Source organism: Drosophila teissieri, unplaced genomic scaffold (genome assembly GCF_016746235.2).
Source record: "Drosophila teissieri strain GT53w unplaced genomic scaffold, Prin_Dtei_1.1 Segkk118_quiver_pilon_scaf, whole genome shotgun sequence".
Lineage (NCBI taxonomy): Eukaryota > Metazoa > Arthropoda > Insecta > Diptera > Drosophilidae > Drosophila > Drosophila teissieri.
The window spans coordinates 2,198,023-2,221,303 of NW_025224987.1; the positions used below are offsets into that span (position 1 = coordinate 2,198,023).

The 23,281-nt window shown below is 41.3% G+C and overlaps 1 protein-coding gene across 1 annotated transcript in view; it reads right to left on the minus strand.

The window, feature by feature from the left end:
• LOC122625490 (cytochrome P450 307a1) overlaps positions 1-22,893 on the minus strand; it is a 47,653-nt gene extending 24,760 nt beyond the window's left edge. The window contains exon 1 of the mRNA XM_043805585.1: positions 22,482-22,893. Within this exon, the coding sequence (XP_043661520.1) occupies positions 22,482-22,893 (412 nt within the window). The remainder of the gene's footprint in view (positions 1-22,481) is intronic.
• Positions 22,894-23,281: the final 388 nt, after the last annotated feature.

Here is a 23,281-nt window from a genome sequence, read left to right on the forward strand (position 1 = left end):
AACCACGAACGATACCTGTTCGCGGCTACATTCGCAAGAAACAAGAAGGATAAAGACCGCAAACTAATTTCAAAGGGGCAAGTCTGTCAGCCAGAGAGGGCACCCCCGGTAATAGACCCACAGGCTGATAACTGTAGAAACTCGTACTTTAGCAAATTCCACAAATCACAGGTCCAACCTTGGACCAGACCTTGCTCCAGAGCCCATGGAAGTTGGGCCCATCAGCTCAAGGATAAACAGTCCCTCCCAAGCGCCAGCCTTCCAAAATAAAATACTGAACACTTCTGAACGCACAGGAGGACCAAGAAAACAGCAAAGGGCTAATCACATATCGCAGGGCGACGGACAGGCTCAGGAATCGTATGATAATGCCACGGCCAACGCGGCGGCTGAAATTTATGCCGACGACCGTCGCGAGTTCGACTCGGACCCAATTAAATCTTTAAGGGGAAATCCCTACTAAAGTACACTCAACCCATGGCGCCACCACGATCAGGGAAAAATGCTTTCTATATGTATTCAACACAAAAGCCACATTTTTAATTTTATCAGAGTTTTCAACATTTGATAATAGGCCTTGACCTATTAAGACAAGCATGGATATCGCTAAGCCTAGCTTCAGGTCAGATCAAATGGGGCACGGAAATCGAACACATCACATTTCATACTTGCCCCAATGTCAATTTTACTAATGTTGATTGTTGAGAGGTACCAAGGTTGGCCAAGGCCAGGAAGGATTGCTTCGCAAGCCCCAACGAAGCTCTTTAATATAACATGTCAGTAGTGGCTACCATCAGAACTCTATTAAGAAATGGCATAATCCAGAAATCTGTCTCGCCATACAACAACCCAATATGGGTAGTACACAATAAAGTCGTCGACAAAGAGGGTAATCGGAATTAACGTCTCGTATTAGACTTTCGCAAGTTAAACGAGAGAATGATATCCGATAAAATATATATAATAATATAATATCTAAAGAGCCTCCAGCACGCAGAGGCTGTTATTGGAGAAATAGCATTTTTTTAAGAAAAGCGTAAGCTTTCGCCGAAGAAGGTAAGACAACAGACCCAAGTCAAGGCCATACAAAATTTCCCTGAACCCATAAATGTGTTTGATGTAAGGCCTGCCAGCTACTACAGAGTTTTCGCCTCAATAGCCAAACCCATCATACTCAAAGGGGAAATGGGAAGCGATAACAGACATAGGTCTAAAAATACCCAAGTGCAAAAATATTGGCGTCCGAAGATGTTATGATCAGGTAACCCGACTATAAAAAGGCATTTTCCAAAAGGGGCGCCCGATTACAATGATCTTAAGGTCATTGAAGGATAGGAAGATAAATTACGCTACAAATGAGCGGAAACTAAAACAAGAGAGAACGCTATAGTCGAGTTTCCCGACTATCTGATACCCGTTACTCATCTAGTGAAAGTGCGAAGGAGTCTTCAGCACTGACAGTTTTTGGCGGTTTGTGGGCGCTAGAGTGGGCGTGGCAAAAAGTTTTTTGGCAAATCGATAGAAATTCACAAGACTAATCCAAAAATGAAAAAATATCAAAACATTTTTCAAAACTGTGGGCGTAGCAGCTTTGAGCGGTTTGTGGGCGTTAGAGTGGGCGTGGCAACATGAATCGACAAACTTGCGCTGCGTCTATGTCTCTGGAGTCAGTATGCTTAATCTCAACTTTCTACCTTTTGTAGTTTATGAGATCTCGACGTTCATACGGACAGACAGACAGACGGACAGACGGACGGACGGACAGACGGACGGACGGACAGACGGACGGACAGACGGACAGACGGACGGACAGACGGACATGGCCAGATCGACTCGGCTATTGATCCTGATCAAGAATATATATACTTTATATGGTCGGAAACGCTTCCTTCTGCCTGTTACATACTTTTCAACGAATCTAGTATACCCTTTTACTCTACGAGTAACGGGTATAACTACGCCAATATGGGCGTTGGCAAAACTACGGCACTACCTATACGCGGCTAATGACTTAAACACTTTTACCGATCAACAGCCTTTGCTGTTTCGAAATCTAACTCAAACGCGAAAATAAAAAGACGGAAAGGACGCATCGATAAAGTCGGTGCGCGTGTTTTCTATAAACCTGACAAACGCTCAGAGCGCACATCGGCCAGGGCACAGCATGACTTTATTGACGGCTTGCTTGACATATCGTTGTCGCAAGTTAATTATATTCGAAATTCTCTTGGTCGTTTATTGGATCTATGTTTTGTTTCAAGTCCTGAAAGTGTGTTTCTGACTAGAGTAGCACATCTTAATCAACCAGAAGATCCATGCCATCCAACTTTCGAGGTGACAATCGATACAGGTACCGTAATAAAAGAAAGGCCAGATAAGTCAACCAAACGAATTCATTGTTTTCGTAAGGCAAACTTTCGGAGGCTAAATCTTTTTATATCTGGCTTTATTGGTCCGATCTATATTCTTGCAACATAATGGCCGATGCCGTAGATATTTTTTATACTGCAATTAAATCATTTTTCAACTCTTGTGTTCCGATGTACTATCCGTCTACCTCTAACAAACCTCCTTGGTTTAATAAAGAGTTGACACATCTAAGAAATGTTAAGTCCAGACTTTATATAAAATTTAAAAATACCGGTTCTCAATCTATATTTTCTAAATATGTAAGTGCTCGGTTAAATTTTACCGTGCTTAATGCTCAGTGTTATAAGAATTATTTAAACCGTTGTAAGTTCCAGTTCGCACAGGATCCCAAACAGTTTTATAATTTCGTTAACACTAAGCGCAAAAAAACTAGTTACCCTTCCTCGCTATTTTTTGAAAATACTTCGGTAACATCGGATCAGGCAATAGCCGATCTATTTGCCAAGTTTTTTCAATAGAATCGCGAGGATGGAATCTCGAGAATTTAATCTCGAGTATTAAGTCAACTGACTCTCGAGAGCTGACTACTTTATCGGCGCTACGGTCTTTTTATACTGGCTTAGAGCTTTTTCTGAGCTACTCCGGACATCGGTCGTCTATGCCAAGTGTTCCCAACTAGGATTCATATTTCTAGATTTTCCCTATTTTGGGAGTCAATACCCCCTCGGTGAACTAGGTCATTACAATTTTAATGGGGTCGTATATTTATATGAATGTTAAACATTAAAATATTTGTATGTGTAGTGGCCAGTGTACCAGAAAATAAGCAGAGAAAAAAATTAAACCAAAATTATTATCATCGGTACAAATCTATACGAGACCACTTTTCGGCATACTAGGGTTAATTGAAAGCTCACAACAACTCTCAAAGACAGAAGCTGTAAGTTCTAGTTGTCCCTTTCGCACCTTAGTCGTCGCTCTCATAGCCTGGAAAGGTCCCGTTAAAGCTCGCTAGGCTCGCGCCTTTGACAAAAGGTATAGCGAACACGCGATCATTCTGATTTTCTACTCCGAGACGACAGACGTAACTTGTGAAAAGAACAGACAATAAAAGTGAAGAGAAAAAAAAAAAAACCCACGTGCAGTCTTAAAATTATCAAGTGGCCAACTAAGTGTATTAAAAGTTATAAAAACTTATACGAACACGGCTAAGAATAAGACAGTGGAACCAAGTTTCGAGTGCGTACAGAAGTGCGTAAAGAGCACGGAAATCGCAGCTCTTTGATTGCTGATTTTTACGGAGTGCATAGTGTAGTTTCCAGGCAGGTAAATAATAACCCTGAGAAAAGTGTTATTTGGTGTAGAAACTGACCAAAAGTTTCTTTACAGAATAAAGGTATTGTCGGCTAGCACTATGGCACGCCCACGTACCTCCAAGACACGCGGTGTACATGCACATACACACGTGCAGGCATAAGTACAGGCGCTGCGGCTGCACACATATGCATACCTATGTGCATTTAGGCATAGGCGCTGCCGACAGGAACCGCAAGCTGCCAAAAGTTCTTATCTGTGGATCGCACGTAAACGGCGCGAAGGCCTGATCTGCGAAGTAGAGACGAAAGAGAGACAAGGAAGATGAAGCCAGAACACGTGGAGTAAGCAGATAAAGAAGACAGAGAAGTAGAGAAGAGAAAATCGCCGTGAGTACGAATATGTCGCTGATATAGGGTGCCCCATGCACTGACCAAGGAACCAGAGAGAAAAGAATAAAGTGAAATAAAACGAAGTGAAGTTGCTGCTGCCTACGGCCGGAGCCGTATAAATTAATAAGAATTTGAATTAATATATTATTTGATAAATATTAGTTTAAACTTAATACTATACATGCGTTAGAAATATTAATTAACATATATACATATTAAAATTAGGTTAAGCAGAAGTTATTAGAAGTAGGAACTGAAATTGAAAATTAAAGTGAAATAGAAAATGAAACTGAAATTGAAATAGAACATGAAATTGAAATAGAAATTGAAACAAAGAATGGATGATAAAATTTAACAGTAATTGAAGCTGAAGACTGAAAGAAATTGAAGAAGAATATTTGAACAACGATGGAGATTGCAACCGATTGAAGAAAACTATTGAAATGAAGTTTAATTTTGATTGATGATGATTAATTACAATTGATTAAAAATATGATTCTTACTCTAGCAATTAAATAATAAGTTACTCTTTTCTACATACATACACCTACCCATATATACATTCACACCTACCCATACTTGATTAACCCTTAATTTACAGCCATGTAGCAGTTCATTGGGCCCAACGATCTTCTTGGCGACAACAATGTGGTAATAAACAAATAAATAAATTTAGGTGATTAAAAACTAAAATAGTATGGTAACTTGGTAAAATTTCTAGAGTAAAGGTCGAAATTTTTGGGAAGAATAAAATGATACATATTTAAAACACTTTTTTGAACAAAAGGCATATAAAAATAAAACCTAAAACAATAAACTATGAAATATAAATAAATCATGTAAATACTAAGAGACAAATACAATCAATAGATTTAGAACTATGCTTAGTGAACGAATTAAGATTAATATAAATATCTTTGGTTATGCTTGAGCTATATTGGATTTGATAAAAATGATTTTGTAAATAAATAATAATTTGTCCTACTACATAATGCCAATGAAATATCAAGATTAATGCGATGAATTAATTTAATCTAGGGGAAATGTACACCAGGTTCCACACATTTCCAAAGGTAGGGAGGGTATAGAGGAACGAGTGATCACTAACATCTCGATCACTCCCAACACAACGCGGTCACCTAGCTCTCTGCTATTGCTTACTCCGTTTTATGGGGAATTCGCTAAATTCACATTTTTGTTGTTGTTGCTGTTTCTTTGCTATTTGAATTAGAGTAGTTTCTGTCAAGTGCACTTATCTTTTTGTACGGATGGAGGGCACAGGAGATTATAGGGATAGGAAAACCCCGACCGCAATACCGGCGAGCTGAGCGCAGAGCGCAGCATAGTGCACGAACCCCGATTCCCTCTCCAGCCGAGGCTTTATACTATATCCCAAGCCAGTTCTCAAATATCCATTACACAACAGATTCTGGGAGACATGGGCAGAATTTATCCAAAGCTTCCAGGAATTTTTCCTGACCAGGGGCTTCATGACGAGAGGGCTATCCCAAGCCAGTTCACCAATATCCATTACATATGTTCCCTAACTAAGCAAGTTTTCTAACTAATGCTTCTCAATACATTTTGATCCTTTTTCAATTATTTAGATTTGTTAGCTATTGAGCTATTTCAATAGCTGTTGCGAGAAATAAGTAGCCGAAGAAAGTTTTGTCCTTTGTCCGATACAGTTTATTTTGTTAATTATACTGGCAGCTAGGGCCGACCTTGAGCTATAGCGAATGCACAAGTTAAGTCTTTCCCAAAAAACGAAGAAGTGACATTGGCGGGACAGACAGCCAAATGCTGCGCCCAAGTAGATAACAAGAGACGAAGGAATAAGCGCCGTACAGATAAATTCATGCGAGAATAGCGGTTTGCACTATGGGCATCGCAACTGCTACTACTGACTACTTCGGCTTACAATATTAAGAGTGAAAGATAAGTCTACTGCACAGTTTTGGCGGCGGCATGACCCAACATAGATATTTTTTAACATGTAGGAATTATTAAAATTATTTTTTATTTATGAGATAGTATGCTGAGTTTATCTTTCTTTTTCAGCTATCACAGTAAACTTGAAATGCATGAAAATAAATCCCTTAAATTTTGTGATAGAAACCATAATGAAAAATACCTACTTTTATTTCTGCACTTAATGCATTGCTTTACAGTACATTTTTTATACACAATTGTTTTTATTATTGTACCCGTTACTCGTAGAGTAAAAGGATATATCCTTCTGTCTGTCCGTCCGTCTGTCCTTTTGTCTGCACGTTCGTATGAACGTCGAGATCTCAAAAACTGTAGAAGCTATTGTAGATTGAGATTAAACATACAGTTTCCAGAGACATATACGCAGCGCAAGTTTGTTGTTTCATGTTGCCACGCCCACTCTATCGCTATATATACAAACCGCCAAAAGCTGTCAGTGCCGAAATTTCTCCTTCGCACTTCCACTAGTTTGGTGACGAAGAATAATTGTATTAACCATGTTCAATGGGCTGCCAGGAGATGGGCCAATATTTTATAATATGTTTATTGAGGCAACCTTTGCCTATAAATACTCCGATGTAGATTACGAAAGAGTTTAAGGGGTGCTGCCAAGGTTGAGGTGGCAGCAATGTTAATGAACCGACTAAATCTCGAATAGGGAATTGCTGTAACTTGTTTGTTGAGTCAGACAATAGAGAAATAGAGAAAAATGTAGTTCATTAATCAACAAGGGTCAAATTGCCAGTCCAACGGCCAGTGTATTCCGGACCCCACTATACGTGAATAAACCTCAAGTGCGCTGGTTAACAAAACAAGTTATAGCTCTTATTAAGGCCACATACACGAAACGAAAGTCCAGCCTCCGAATAAGACTAGTCTTTAACAAAGTTTTCACTGCACCGGAGAATAACCGTCGCAGAGCAACACAAGCAGCCTGTGCAGTGCACCAACTGCCAAGAGTATGGCCACACCAAAGCGTACTGCACCCATTCATCTGCGTTGTTTGCAGCAAAGCTCACAGTACCGTAACTATCCTAAGAACAAGGACTATGCAGCAGTTAAACTGTGCAGCAACTGTGGCGTAAAATACACAGCAAACTGTCGAGGATATATTGTTTAACAACAAACAAACAAACACTCACGAGAACATGCGACAGCAGACAATCGGCATTTAAGCCATTTTGCTTTCAATGCAGCAAAGCATGAAAAGCTTTATGTTTGTTTTTTGAAATGCTTGTTTCTAATAAAATAACGTAATGATTCCCTTAATAATAGCTACTTGGAACGCTAATGACGATTCGCGGCACAAGCTAGAACATGCTCAGTTTTAAGCTGATAGAACCATTGATGTCATGCTACTCTCAGAGACCCTTACTTGGAATGTCAAGCACACGCACTGGGGTTCTCGGATAGCGAACCCTTAAGGAAAGCAGCTCTATATTGCGATCATTAGGCAGCAACACAAGCTTAATTATGTTTCCACGGGAAATCCGACATACTGGCCAGCCTATTCTAGGAAGCTTTCAGATTCAATTGCCATTACCAAACGGCTATCCCAATCCATAATCACAGCCGAGACACTTCTAGAAATTTCATTTGGCAACTGCCCAATGCTTTTTCATATTTTCATCAGCCGCAGTGCAAGCACGTCGTTAAGGTTTACAAGCAATAAGAGCCACTGGGAGAGTTACAAATAATATGTTTATTTTTCTAGCACCCCGGGGGCTAACGAGCAAGACATTGATCAGTTTGCAACACTAGTTGCAGCTGCAAAAGCGTCATGCACAACTACGATACATCGAGAAACATACGCCCACCACCACAATGAACTGAATGAAAAAACTAACAGAAACTATTGTAAAACTGCGTAACCTAACCGAAAAATAGTCTCGTAGTGACGCGGTCCAATCACCCCAATCCGCATTTGACCTGACACCACAAGACCACATAGAATTCCTGCTGAGCGAAATAAATTAAATTAAAGATTAGCCGTAGCCTGGAAAATCGCCTGACTTCGAGCTAATAACCACGAAATGATTTTCGGGCTCTCAAAATGTGCATTTCTACACATCTGCTTGCTCTTCAACGCAATTACTAAAATTTGATTACTAATATTTGATAAGCATAGGGAGGACAAAGTTTGACGCGCCGAACGCGCACATAGTATAAGTATGAAGTCATAGAAACATAGGGAAAAACATGTATAGTATAAGACATAAATAAATGAAATAATAAATAATGACATTCTTATCGTGGTATTCTCGTTGATGCCTTTTATTTTAAATGATTTTATTAATTGTTTGCTCTTTCACGACGTAATTTTATTTTAGGCGATCAAAATCTAGTGTGTCCGTAGATCCTTCTTCACATAGTCCTTACTTCTCTTAACTTAATATACTAACTTATTCTAATTTAATTACTAACATCTTGGAACAATGGAATGGAATATCAATACAGATAAGTTCATTCTAAATGGGATGGTATCTTATCACTTCCCCGCTAACAACATAAGGAAATAAATGGAATAAGGAAGAAAGAAAAAGGAGAAAAAGAAAAACACACACAACCCGCGCGACAGGTCACACTGGCCCGAAATAGATCGGCCACACTAATGCGGCCCAAATTCGGTTGGGATATGCGGGCACACTAGCCTCCGCCAAACCGCTATATGAGGCACACCACAGCCATCCGGAGGGAATTCAGTTCGGCCGGCGATCGGCGACAAGACCACTAGGAGGAGCTAGCAGAAACGGACCAACAGCCAAGGATCAGCGGTAAGGAGTTCAGCAGAGCCATTGGAGACGGGTTAACGAGGTGGTAACTAACTTATTATAGTAGTCTTTGCGTATTGCGTCTTATTCTTCGGCTCGGTTCACCAACCCGCGTGTTTAATTTGTAGAAGACCTGATCGCCCTCTAAAACTCTCCTCATAACTAGTAGACCTGACCGGCCTCTAAAACTCTTCCCATAAGTAGTAGACCTGACCGGCCTCTAAAACTCTTCTCATAATTAGCAGACCGGACCGGCCTCTAAACTTTTCTCAATAATTAGTAGACCTGACCGGCCTCTAAACTCTTCTCATAATTAGCAGACCTGTCCGGCCCCTAAACCTCTTCTCATAATTAGTAGACCTGACCGGCCTCTAAAACTGTTCTCATTTGTAGTAGAACTGACCGGCCTCTCAAACTATTCTTATTTGTAGTAGACCTGACTGGCTTCTCAAAGTATTCTCATTTGTAGTAGACCTGATCGGTCTCTCAAACTCTCCCCCTTAATTGGTAGACCCGAACGGTCTCTTCCCCGTGGTTTCCCGTTCACAGGTGTTGGAGGAACTCGCGGTCGCGTTACCCGACGACTATTGAGCTGCTATCTCGGGAGTCCGGCGTCAATCCGTACCCGTCGTGGAGCTGTACGGCCCAGGACAACCCCGAGCAAACCTGCCGCCGATCTCTCTACGAGGACAGCAGCCACCCTGAAACGACTGTGAACACATTGCTTACTTACGAATAAAGACCCGATATCCAATTACTGTGTAATTCTCCCGTCTTCTCCTCTGGGACCCGGGTCGGATTCTTTTCCAGCAACCCCACCTGAACCAAATAAAATATCTGAGACGAATTCTGGCCATCCTTGAGCCACCCGAGCACTGACAGATCGTCACAGTGGCGCCCGAACAGGTGTAGGGGTTGCGAGAGAACTGACACCGATAGAGGAATGTCGAGCTGGGTGTACCTGGCGACGAAATACGAACTAACGGGATACGCAGCCGAGTTCGGATTGGAAACGTGAGGAAAGAGCGTGGAATTGAGACGGGTAGTAGCCGCATTCGCGAAAAGAACGGATCATAACGAAACAGTTAAAGAGAGACTCGCAGAAGTAACGTGGTAATACAAAAAGGACAGGAGTCCGACGCGCAATTCAGCACCAGAAATATTAGTAACGGAGGCAGAAGAGCAAAAGGAGGAAATGGATAATGGAAAATACACGAAGGTGGAACGAGAGTTGAAACGGAAATCGTGGACCGATTACGAAACTGGGGTATCCAATTTTAAGGGTCAAGCAACCCGTTAGAGTTCCCCAGCAAGATGGAGCAGTGGGCAACCGGGTACGGGATTCAGAAAGACCACCTCGTCCTTTATACTGGAAGGAGCCGCAAGCGATTGGTGGAATACCACACAAACCAAGATCAACAGCTGGGCAGATCTCACGACTGAACTCCTGGAATACATTTAACCAGCAAGATATGAGGAACAGGTGGAAATGCAGATCACACAACTTCGACAACGGAAGTCGGAACCGGTACGGAAATATGCGATGAGCTTGCGGAAATTTATGCGGTTCACCAGTCTATCGGAGGAAGAAAAACTCGATAGGATTTACAAGAACTGTAGAAGCAAGATAAAACTGTATACGCGCAGAACGGGCTTCGACACGCTAACACAGTTCCTCAAGTTGGCAGAAGAAGTAGAGGAGATAGAAGACTCCGAAAACCAAACAAGGGTCGAGCAACCTTGTCAACAGCAACTACGACCAGAAATCTGCATGCGATGTGGCGGAACAGAATGCTGCAGATCGGGATCGGGAAACGCCGGATGCCTGAGCAGGTGAAGCAGGTGAGCCGCAGCTCAGGAGGCGACACAAGAGCCAGCAGCGGGAGAACAGTTGAGTTGCGACGGATTTCAAATAATAGTCAAGATAAGGGAAGGAGGCAATACGACATTGGCAGATTCCAATGGAAGAGGACAGTCGAAAGTACACAGCCTTCACGGTATCTGGACGGGGTCTTTTTCAGTGAAAAGTGATACCATTACGACTAACTACAGCACCGGCTACATTTCAGAGAGCACTAGACACGATCATCGGACCCGAAATGGAACCGTTCGCGTTCGCATACTTGGACGATATCGTCGTTATCGGGCAAGATAAGAAGGAGCACTTGGAAAAACTGCAAGAAGTCTTCAGGAGATTGCAACAGGCCAACTTTCGGATCAACCCGGATAAATGCCACATCTTCCAAAAGGAACTCAAATATCTTGGACACGTAGTGAGCGACCGGGGAATCAGAACAGACCAAGAGAAGGTATCGGCAATTAAGGACATACCGACTCCAACTACGACAAAGGAGGTACATAGCTTTCTGGGAATGGCGTGGTAGTAAAGACGGTTCATATCCAACTTTACGGAGAAGGCCGTGGCACTCCAGAATCTGAATCTGGAACGGAACTACAGTGCGACGGGAAAAGAGTGTTTGGCAATATATTGGGGGATAAAGAAGTACAAGATGTACTTGGAAGGCTACCGGTTCGTAGTAGTGAAAGACCGCATGGCTCTAAAGTGGTTGAATTCTATAGAAAGTCCCTCAGGAAGAGTGGCAAGATGGGCACTCGGACTGCAGCCATTCCAATTTGAGGTACAGTTCAGAAAGGGAAAGTTAAACGCAGTAGTTGATGCGCTGTGCAGGAATCCCAATCTCCAGTTGAAAACAATTGGGACGAAGAACTGGTGGGAACAAAAATACCTGGAGGTGAGAAATATCAAGAACAACGAGGAGTTGCGGATAGAGGATGGAAGACTCTACAAGCTAAACGTGAACCGAGGAGACCAACAACCTTGGAGTTAAACCAGAACGGGCATGGAGAAGTTGGGTATCCAACAGCAGTTCACGGCGCCATACACACCCCAAGAGAATCCAACAGAACGGTTAAAACGATCCTCACGCAGATTTCGGGAGAGGAACAAACCACGTGGGACGACCAGGTGCCAGAACTAATGTTGGCGTACAGTATCAGCACCTCAGAATCAACGAAATACAATCCTGCACAACTCGTATTCGGATACAATAACACGAGGAATCAGGAATGAGGGCGGAAAACGTAGAAGCGAGGTGGAGTAGACTAAAAGATATACGAAGACACATGACGGACGCCCCAGAGCAGCAAAAACACCACTATAATTTGCGGAAAAGAGAGTGGAAACTGGCCGTCGGGGATTTTATCTGGTGCAAGACGCACTTCTTATCGATGGCGGCGGACAGATTCAATGCGAAGTTAGCGCCAAAATATGACGGACTATGGAAGGTAAATAGATTTTTATCACCAGTGATCATCCAAGCAAAGGATCCAAAAACACGGAAAACAAAACGGGCATATATAGGGGACACGAAACCATATATCAAAAGCCATCATAAAACAGGACGCAACACAACACTGACCAAAACTCAGTATTCAACACTAAGTTTTATAACAAACCAACACTAATGCATTCACAACTTAACACTAACCAATACACAGCACACAGTATACATTACGCAATGCACTGAAAAACACTAAACAGCTGACACAACAATAAGAATAACAACGTCATTAAAATTCTTTTACAGCGGCAACGAGATGCAGCGATTGCAGGAAAGTGTTCGGAAATTTCGGGAGCAAGGAAGAGGACGGAAACCGGCCAAAATGGGCCGACCAGGACCCGGGGCTACGCGCCGCTACCACCCGCCAAGACAAGAACGCCACAGGGGAGAACAAGCTCAAGGATGCCGCAGCCCAACAACCGGGTGGCAACCATACAGCCATCGCAGCCGCAGAAACCAGAAGCGCCACCGCGACCAACTCCAGTCCCACCGTCACCACGCCAGCTTGGTACGACGTCGCCAGACCGCGACATTCTGGAGATCAACACGGAGGAGCAGAACAGCTGGAACTGGAACGTACCAACGGGTACGGCCGGGGCCATCGAGGAGATTCGGCGAAGAGTAGCCAGGAAGAGGTGCGGCAAACAAATGTCATGCCTTATAGAGGACTGAGATAAGACGTGGAGGGTAAACGTCTCGTGCGCCAACATCGTACAGATTAAGGAACACACCTTTTCCTAAATGAGGGAAATAGTATAAGTATGAAGTCATAGAAACATAAGGAAAAACATGTATAGTATAAGACATAAGTAAATGGAAATAAATATAATAGAGAAGAAAGAAAAAGGAGGAGAAGAAACACACACACAACACACATTTAAATTCCGTACGGCATTCAGTTCGGCCGGCGATCGGCGACAAGACCACTAGGAGGAGCTAGCAGAAACGGACCAACAGCCAAGAATCAGCGGTATGGAGTTCAGCAGAGCCATAGGAAACGGGTTAACGGTGTGGTAACTAACTAATAATAGTAATCTTTGCGTATTACGTCTTATTTTCCGGCTGGCTTCACCGGTCCGCGTGTTTAATTTGTATTAGACCTGATCGGCCTCTAAAACTCTTCCCATAGTTAGTAAACCTCACCGGCCTCTAAAACTCTTCACATAATTAGCAGACCGGACCGGTCTCTAAAACTCTTCCCACTAATTAGTAGACCTGACCGGCCTCTAAACTCTTCTCAAAATTAGTAGACCTGACCGGCCTCTAAACCTCTTCTCACAATTAGTAGACCTGACCGGCCTCTAAAGCTCTCCTCATATTTAGTAGACCTGACCGGCATCTAAAACAGTTCTCATTTGTAGTAGACCTGACCGGCCTCTCAAACTATTCTCATTTGTAGTAGACCTGACCGGCCTCTCAAACTATTCTCATTTGTAGTAGACCTGATCGGGCTCTCAAACTATTCCCTCTTGTAGTAGACCTTACCGGCCTCTCAAGCTCTTCTCACATAGAGTAGACCTGATTGGTCTCTCAAACTCTCCCCCTTAATTGGTAGACCCGAACGGTCTCTTCCCCGTGGTTTCCCGTTCACAGGCGTTGGAGGAACTGGCGGTCGCGTGACCCAACGACTATTGAGATGCCATCTCGGTAGTCCGGCGTCAATCCGTACCCGTCGTGGAGCTGTACGGCCCTAGGAACAAGACAGGACGACCCCGAGCCAACCGGCCGCCGATCTCGCTACGAGGACAGCAGTCACCCTCAAACGACTGCGAACACATTGCTTACTTACGAATAAAGACCCGATATCCAATTACTGTGTAATTCTGCCGTCTTCTCCTCTGGGACCCGGGTCGGATTCTCTTCCAGCAAGCCCACCTGAACCAAATAAAATATCTGAGACGAATCCTGGCCACCCTTGAGCCAGCCGAGTACGGACAGATCGTCACAAAATCCATCATCATCATACAGACCAATGTGCTTGCTTACATGTCTTTCCAAGTTGTTTGAAAAACTGCTGCTGCCTCGCATTAGTCCTCATCTCAATATACACAACACAACTACAATTGAGCAGGTTAACCGCATTAGAACAGAAATCCGAACTGCTTTTTAACATCGTAAATATTGCACAGCTTTAATCCTAGAAGTTGCACAAGCATTCCACAGAGAATGTTTGGACTTCTGTTAAAAATAATCTGCCGCATGCGTAACTCTGATCTGAAACCCATTGGACCTATGGATCCGACCTATGGGCTATGCATCGACAAAGTACAACGAGCACAGTCTAGGAATTATATCTGGAGCTCCATGGTATCTACGGAGCGAAAGTATACACAGAGATCTGCAAATAAAACTTGTTATCTAGAAAAATATCAGAGAAAAGATTTTTTTTTATTTACAATATTTATTGTTATTCATTTTATTTATATTACGAACAAGTTCACGGCAAAATGAGCTGGTAATAAAGTTAAAGGATGTGCAAACGCGAAAAGTCCAATTGTTGATAAAAAGATGACATATCTTATTATTCAGAAAATCTCAGAAAGCAACATCGATAAAATCGTCCCTTTTTCGTCAAGAGTATCAAACTTGATAAAATTTCTATCATCATATACTGTCTATATACTGCTGCGAGGCCCAGCCGGCAGAATTAAACAAAACCAGTCGTATTAGTTAAGATTAACGTAAATCAATCATAGTTTTCCTCTTGCTAATTTATTTGCTTATTTATCTACGAAACCGATTGTATGCGCTATTATCTTTACGCGCATCTTTGTACAGAGCGTTCGGAAAGACAAACTCTCTAATTATACCCGTTACTCGTAGAGTAAAAGGGTATACCAGATTCGCTGAAAAGTAGGTAACAGGCAGAAGGAAGCGTTTCCGACCATATAAAGTATATATAATCTTGATCAGGATCAGTAGCCGAGTCGATCTGGCCATGTCCGTCTGTCCGTCCGTCTGTTCGTCCGTATGAACGTCGAGATCTCAGGAACTACAAAAGCTAAAAAGTAGAGATTAAGCATACAGACTCCAGAGACATAGACGCAGCGCATGTTTATTGATTCATGTTGCCACCCAAACTCTAACGCCCACTAATCGCCCAAAAACTGCCACGCCCACACTTTAGAAAAATGATTTGATATTTTTTTAATTTTTGTATTAGTCTTGTAAATTTCCATCGATTTGCCAAAAAACTTTTTGCCACGCCCACTCTAACTCCCACAAGCCGTCAAAAACTGTCAGTGTTGAAGACTCTCCTTCGCACTTCCACTAGCTGAGTAACGGGTATCACATAGTCTGGGAACTCGACTATAGCGTTCTCTCTTGTTTTTTATCTAAGTCGTCTACACACTCCGCCTGCATACAAACGTTTTCGCGCTGGTTTGACCCTTTTTCCGTGAACTAAATTACAATAAACTAAGAATATTATTGGGACAATAAGTGGTGTTAATTAAAAAGCTTATCAAAAAACTCATTGGCTAAACATTTGGTGACCCCGACGTGATTTGTGCATAAGAAATAATATAGACCAATGCAAATCGCGAAATACATAAATATCGGCAAATGAACCATAAATTTCGTGTTCTCAGCTGCGCGAGAGTATTGCTCAAGCTGTATACATATTTATAAAACCAAATCCAAAGTTTCGATTTTGGTTTTCTTTAAAGACAGCAGGCATTAATTGCTTACATATATATGGTATATATATATTACGGTATATATATAGTTATATAACATACCTATATTTATTTACTGTCGCTTAGTTACTTGCCGTTTGCTGTTTGTCGATCTCTTGCGTTCTGTTATTCGTTGCCTTCGCTGTGTTGGTACTGAAGCTATTATCCATGGATAATGCCATGGATGTTATGCATTTCATAACAAAATTCAGTAAATTAATTAAATTCATTGTTTTCTACTCTTTCGAATATTCTTAACTCAGCTCTTTAACTAAAAATACGGTTGTGACTTAAATTTCCTATGCAATTACGCCCCTTATTAAGTTTCGCATTAGCTCTACGTGTTGATTATTTAAGTGTACTTAAATATGAATTAAAAATTACTCATTAAAATAGGTTTACTAATATATACAGTTTCTACATGATATTTGATTAATTGGCACTAAAAGCAATTATAAAGATAATTCATAGCCTTGATGAGAAATCATCGCCTAAAACTGTAAAGGTTTTCTGTTTGTTTTAACCATAAAGGAGCTTTAAGCTTGTTTTTTTTTCTTTTCTCTTGTTATACCCGTTACTCGTAGAGTAAAAGGGTATACTAGATTCGTTGAAAAGTATGTAACAGGCAGAAGGAAGCGATTCCGACCATATAAAGTATATATATTCTTGATCAGGATCAATATCCGAGTCGATCTGACCATGTCCGTCTGTCCGTCCGTCTGTCTGCCCGTCTGTCTGTCCGTCTGTCTGTCCGTCTGTCTGTCCGTCCGTATGAACGTCAAGATCTCAGGAACTATAAAAGCTAGAAAGTTGAGAATAAGCATACAGACTCCAGAGACATAGACGCAGCGCAAGTTTGTCGATTCATGTTGCCACGCCCCCTCTAACGCCCACAAACCGCACAAAACTGCCACGCCCACACTTTTGAAAAATGTTTTAATATTTTTTCATTTTTGTATTAGTCTTGTAAATTTCTATCGATTTGCGAAAAAACTTTTTGCCACGCCCACTCTAACGCCCACAAACCGCATAAAACTGCCACGCCCACACTTTAAACAAATGTTTTAATATTTTTTCATTTTTGTATTAGTCTTGTAAATTTTTATCGATTTGCTAAAAAACTTTTTGCCACGCCCACTCTAACGCCCTCAAACCGAAAAAAACTGTCAGTGTTGAAGACTCGCCTTCGCACTTCCACTAGCTGAGTAACGGGTATCAGATAGTCGGGGAACACGGCTATAGCGTTCTCTCTTGTTTTTGTTGCATTTATTTTAAATGATCGTTGCTTCAAACTATCGCTACTATACAAAAATTTATTCCGATAACTGACGCTTAATTCTAATAAATTTTTACTATTTTTTAATTATAATTCATGTTAATATTCGAATTCAAGTGTACCGTTGTCGGACGCGAGTATCTGGAGGAAACATAATATTAATCGCGGCTATGCCGTACTTACGAAAGATCCCACGAAGTCAGCAGGCCTGATGACGTCCGATGTTAGGTCGATTTATGCGTTAATAGTGATTTTATGAACAAATGCGCTCTACAGACTCGAAGGACAACAATATGTACACGTTAAAGCTACATCTAATCTTCGGCTTAAATAACCATCAACTTTAAACCGAATGCTACATAAGTTTACTTGAGTTTAATCATTTTAATAACGAAACAGAGCTTGTTCAGTTGATCACATGTCGCACACAGTTTGCAGGGGGTGTTGCGATTAGCGCGTTGTAGGCAAATTCCGTAAAGATGATCCGCACGTGAAGGTGGAGTCCGATATGATGATCCGCACGTGGAATGCGGCGTCCGATATGTTGATCCGCACGTGGAATGGCGAGTTCGCTATGATGTTCCGCACGTGGAATGCGGAGTCCGTTTGGAGATCCGCACGTGGAATGCGGCCAGGAGTCTCCTAGTTGCGCCTGTTGAAGATGGTAGCGTCATCCGGTCCAAAGTCGCGGCCGCGTGGGTTGCGCGCGTGATGCGCTAGATGCAACCGAGGACTTCGCTCGTTCCCAGTTTCGAATTTCAATTCCTGTGTCCATTGGTAACCTTAATTAGAAGGCTGATCCCAAACTGTACCAAATCAACATACCTGATTCAGTTGAAAATAAGAATCACCAGATTCTGTTTGAATCGGTGCTCCAGCTGGTATTTACTATTTGCGAGTGGCTTAGATGCACACGCGGTTTTAATTAAATTCGCACAAACACTACTTTATACGTCTTTCTTAATTCAGATCAGTATAACAAGAGACCGAACTGACGCCGACAATAAAGGCGGTAAGCTTTTAACAGCAGCAGAGTTGCATTTTGGGTGATCTCGCGTTAGGAAATGTTAATTTTTTATCCTAGACAAAAGTGGTAGGGCTGCCAGATCAATGCTATCTGCATTTCATTTTCGCTAAGGGGATACGGTCGCCTTTGGACGTTTTATTCTTACCTAGCAAACGAATTTCCAAAGAACCCGTGGTTACACATATTTACTTGGGATGAAGAATTTGGAATTTTTACAAAAAATGTAATTTAGTTTTGATTTGTCACCACCAATTAATATTTTATCAATTACCAATAATACCGTTTGAGTTCTATAAATATCGTAACTGTTAATCTCTATTATTACTCCAAAACCAAGTTGAAAACAAGAGAGAACGCTATAGTCGAGTTCCCCGACTATCTGATACCCGTTACTCTGCTAGTGAAAGTGCGAAGGAGTCTTCAGCACTGACAGTTTTTGGCGCTGGTTTGTGGGCGCTAGAGTGGGCGTGGCAAAAAGTTTTTTGGCAAATCGATAGAAATTTAGAAGAGTAATACAAAAATGAAAAAATATCAAAACATTTTTCAAAAGTGTGGGCGTAGCAGCTTTGGGCGGTTTGTGGGCGTTAGAGTGGGCGTGGCAAAAAGTTTGTTTGGCAAATCGTTAGAAATTTATAAGACTAATACAAAAATGAAAAAATATCAAAACGTTTTTCAAAAGTGTGGGCGTGGCAGTTTTGCGCGGTTTGTGGGCGTTAGAGTGGGCGTGGCAACATGAATCGACAAACTTGCGCTGCGTCTATGTCTCAGGAGTCAGTATGCTTAATCTAAACTTTCTACCTTTTGTAGTTCCTGAGATCTCGACGTTCATACGGACAGACAGACGGACAGACGGACGGACAGACGGACGGACAGACGGACAGACGGACGGACAGACGGACATGGCCAGATCGACTCGGCTATTGATCCTGATCAAGAATATATATACTCTATATGGTCGGAAACGCTTCCTTCTGCCTGTTACATACTTTTCAACGAATCTAGTATACCCTTTTACTCTACGAGTAACGGGTATAAATATCTTGTCGAATTGCCCATGCCCACGCCGAAGATTGTTTCCTTTATTTTACGAACATTCGGAACCATAATTAAATAAAAATGGAAACCGCTCACCAAATTGCATTGCCGTCCCGTTTGGCTAAATTGCCGCTCACTCTCCACTCGATACTTCGCTGGTTGCTGGTCCCTTTGTACATACTGATGCAATATGTCCAACATTGCCGCATTTGAAACACGTTCTGTTGATCTGCAGCTGCTATGGGCTGGTCTTGTCTCGTTTCTCTCTACTGTTCTTCTCTTTCGGCACTCTATTGCCTTGTGTTCGAGTTTTCAACAACAGTGGCATCTTATTGGTGTTTGCATTGTGTGCCTCTTCTTTTCGGAGCCTTGCTTAATTCCAGCGAGTTCCGGATTTCTGACGAACGTGTGAGCTTTGAGATGTTGTCGTAGCACCGCGCGCATCTTAAGGTTTGTTGTTGGAAAACTACACGCTGGAGTCTGGAATCAATTTGCGGTGTATGTGCCAGCTACTTTCCGAATTAACTTGCAGGAGTGGTGTTGCCACTTCTGATGTGGGAGATGAAGGGCGCAACGGAGCAAGTCGCAATGATACTTCTTTAATAGGTTACACGTTTTCAACGGAGGGCTCCACGCTCAGCAGGGATTTTGCTCATCTTCCCTACCGTGCTCTCATATAGAAGGAAGGAACTCTTCCAGTCCCATTGTTCTTCCTTTATTTTCATAATCGATTTCTATGAGAAACTTACTATTGATAAAAATAATCTAGTTATACAACAATTATCCGACATAACATCCATGACATAACCAAACATCCCACTCTATCCTGGGCTTTGAGATCTCGATATTGTGTGCGTTAGATTGGACGTGGCGACATGAATCAACAAACTTGCTCTGCGTCTATGTCTCTGTATCCTTAATCTAAACTCTCTAGCTTCTATAGTTCCTGAGATCTCAACGTGTTTTTCGCTTTCTGTTTTCTTTTCTTCGTTCCGTCGGCTGTTTATTTTCTGCTGCAATTATTTAAGTTTAATTTGCTGATTTATATTGTTACTGCACTGTATGTGGTTTATTAAGCGGACTCCAGCTTTTTAGGTCTGCTTTCACGTTATGGACCTTTCGTGGATGTGGAATCCTGGATATGATATTTGTCGACTTGTGATGATCGTCACGACGCAGCTGCACGGATCGATTGTAGTCTTTACCAGTTTCGGCATTTCGAGAAACACTAGCACCTCCTGTCCTTGCCTTCTTTTATTTCCACAGTATTGATCACGTTGGCGGTGTTGTCGAAGGCTTTGGACTCCTTGCCGCCCATCTTGAAACCTCTTGTCTACTGGTTCGAAAGGCAAAACTTCCTTCAAAAGTTTAGAACTCTTGAATTCCTGAATTTCGAGCGAAGGTGTCCTCTCGATCTCTACTGTCCACCTGACACGAAATCGGTAGTCTCCCTTTGGACCCGAAATCTCTATCTTTTGAGACTTTCCCGTGACTGTCTTCCTTTTTTAGTGAGCTTAGAGTTTTATACCGGACTAGAGCTTGTTTTTTCACTACTCCCGTAATTGATTCTATGGGCTCAATGATTCTACCTAGTGGTAATATTTCTCTTTGCGAATCACTAAAGTAGAATTTCCAAGTAAACTATTGTGGCCGCTCGACTAGTTATTTGACACTTACTGCAGCGGTCTGCATTATCACTTGTCGGCCGCTAAAACCAGCGCACTAATGTGCACAGTCAACAAGTCATTTTTTGCTGCTCAGGCTTTATTACCTGACGGCATTTGTTTTGGAAGCAGAAAACATTTATTTCCATATTTTTGAGATTCAGACCACTGTACAAGAACACAAAATTTAAACTTGTAAAGCAAGCTGTGTACCGCAATAGCGCAGTCAGCACACTTAGAACTTTGAATTTTGTGTGGAAGAGCGATAGGGTGAAAAAGCGGATCCACAGCGCGGCTAATGTTCATACAAAAACAACACCGAACAGCACTGCGGGCAAACGCACGGAAGAGAGAGTAAAGAAAACACAAAGACAAAAACGCTAAAGATTTTGTTAATCAAAATAGATTCACTCGGAAAGCGAACGGAGTTATAATAATTAAGGTTACAAAAAAGAATTATAAAAAAAAATTTTAAAAACCGCCGCCAGTTTTGAAAAGCACAAAATAAATTCGAAGCGCAGAAAAAAACACGACAGTCGCTTCGAAGCTAGCATAATTATACCCGTTACTCGTAGACTAAAAGGGTATACTAGATTAGTTGAAAAGTATGTAACAGGCAGAAGGAAGCATTTCCGAACATATTAAGTATATATATTCTTGATCAGGATCAATAGCCGAGTCGATCTGGCCATGTTCGTCGGTCCGTCCGTCTGTCTGTCTGCTCGTATGAACGTCGAGATCTCAGGAACTATACAAGCTAGAAAGTAGAGATTAAGCATGCAGACTCCAGAGACTTTTCAAAAGTGTGGACGTGGCAGTTTTAGGCGGTTTGTGGGCGTTAGAGTGGGCGTGGCAACATGAATCGACAAACTTGCGCTGTCTCTATGTCCTTGGAGTCTGTATGCTTAATCTCAAATTTCTAGCTTTTGTATTTCCTGAGATCTCGACGTTCATACGGCCGGACAGACGGACATGGCCAGATGGTCGGAAACGCTTCCTTCTGCCTGTTACATACTTTTCAACGAATCTAGTATACCCTTTTACTTTACGAGTAACGGGTATAAAAACGTTTTGCTTTATTTTATTAGTTGTCTTTCCAACTACTATCGGAATACCAAATACATTGCGATACCACTAGATCAGTAACGGATATCACATAGTCGAAGGATTGGTTACAGCCTTTTCTTTTGTAGTGTTTTGGATAAGTACATTTTCTAGGCTCACCTTGTGAAATAAACTTAAAAGCTGCGTTGAGGTGCTCAATTGATTAAATTGTACGTTTATATCCCATATGCTCTTGGCAAAAAAATGTTTAGAATGAAGGAGTACAAAATTAGACAACGATACTATTCTTTTCACTTTTAACAACATATTCTTTTCACTTTTAACATTAGAAGGAAAATAAAAAATGTTGTTGGTTAATATTTTTTTGAAAATAAAATTTTTTATAGTCTTTGAACTATTATTTTAACCACTTTGTAAACATGTTTGAATTACACCATTTCTGCTATTGGCCAGAAGAAATACCATTCTTTAATGACAAAATAATTGCTTTATGTCAAAGATATAAGCTAAAATCATAGTATATTTTATAAACTTACAGTTGTTTCGATCACCGCCAAAAAGCTTGTGATATCGAAAAAAATCTGGACGTCCGCCAAAGTATTTTCCATTTTTGTTTAAGACTTCTTTTATTAAATCAACATTATTTACCACTAAACACCGAGTGTGTCCAAGAGTTATGGAGTAAATGTCGCCATACCTTTTGGTCAATGTGCCAAAACCGTAAAATGGATTATTTTGAAATCGACCAAGTAAATTTATGTTTCCGATTATTGGCCAAGGATGTGGCCCCGGTGCCTGATCAAAACATTGCTTTTTTTTTTTTTCTTGGCATAAATGTTCGATTGCCACACATGCTTTTTGCTTGCATTTTAAGAGTAAAAATACGTAAGAAATTAATATAATGCCAATAGAAACAGCAAATATAACATAATACACGGAAATCAACATTTTCTAACTTTGTTTTATAATTAAAACAGAAAAAATAGGCTACTGAATGAACCAAGAAAATTGTCCTCAGCCTACTCTTATATACAAGAACCCACTGCATGGAAAATTAAATATAAAAGATTATACGTATATTTTTAAAATAAATGCATCCCATAGAAAACGTATAATAATTTTAAGGTGGTCTTTACACTTTAAGATGGTGCCTAAATAATAAAGCTTAAAAATATACCAAACAAGGTAAATATATTGGTAACTTATACCCGTTACTACCCTTAGATTAAAAGGGCTTATTAAAATTCGATAAAAAGTATGTAACAGGCAGAAGAAAGCGCTTTCGACCATATAAAGTATATATATTCTTAATCAGGATCAAAAGCGGAGTCGAACT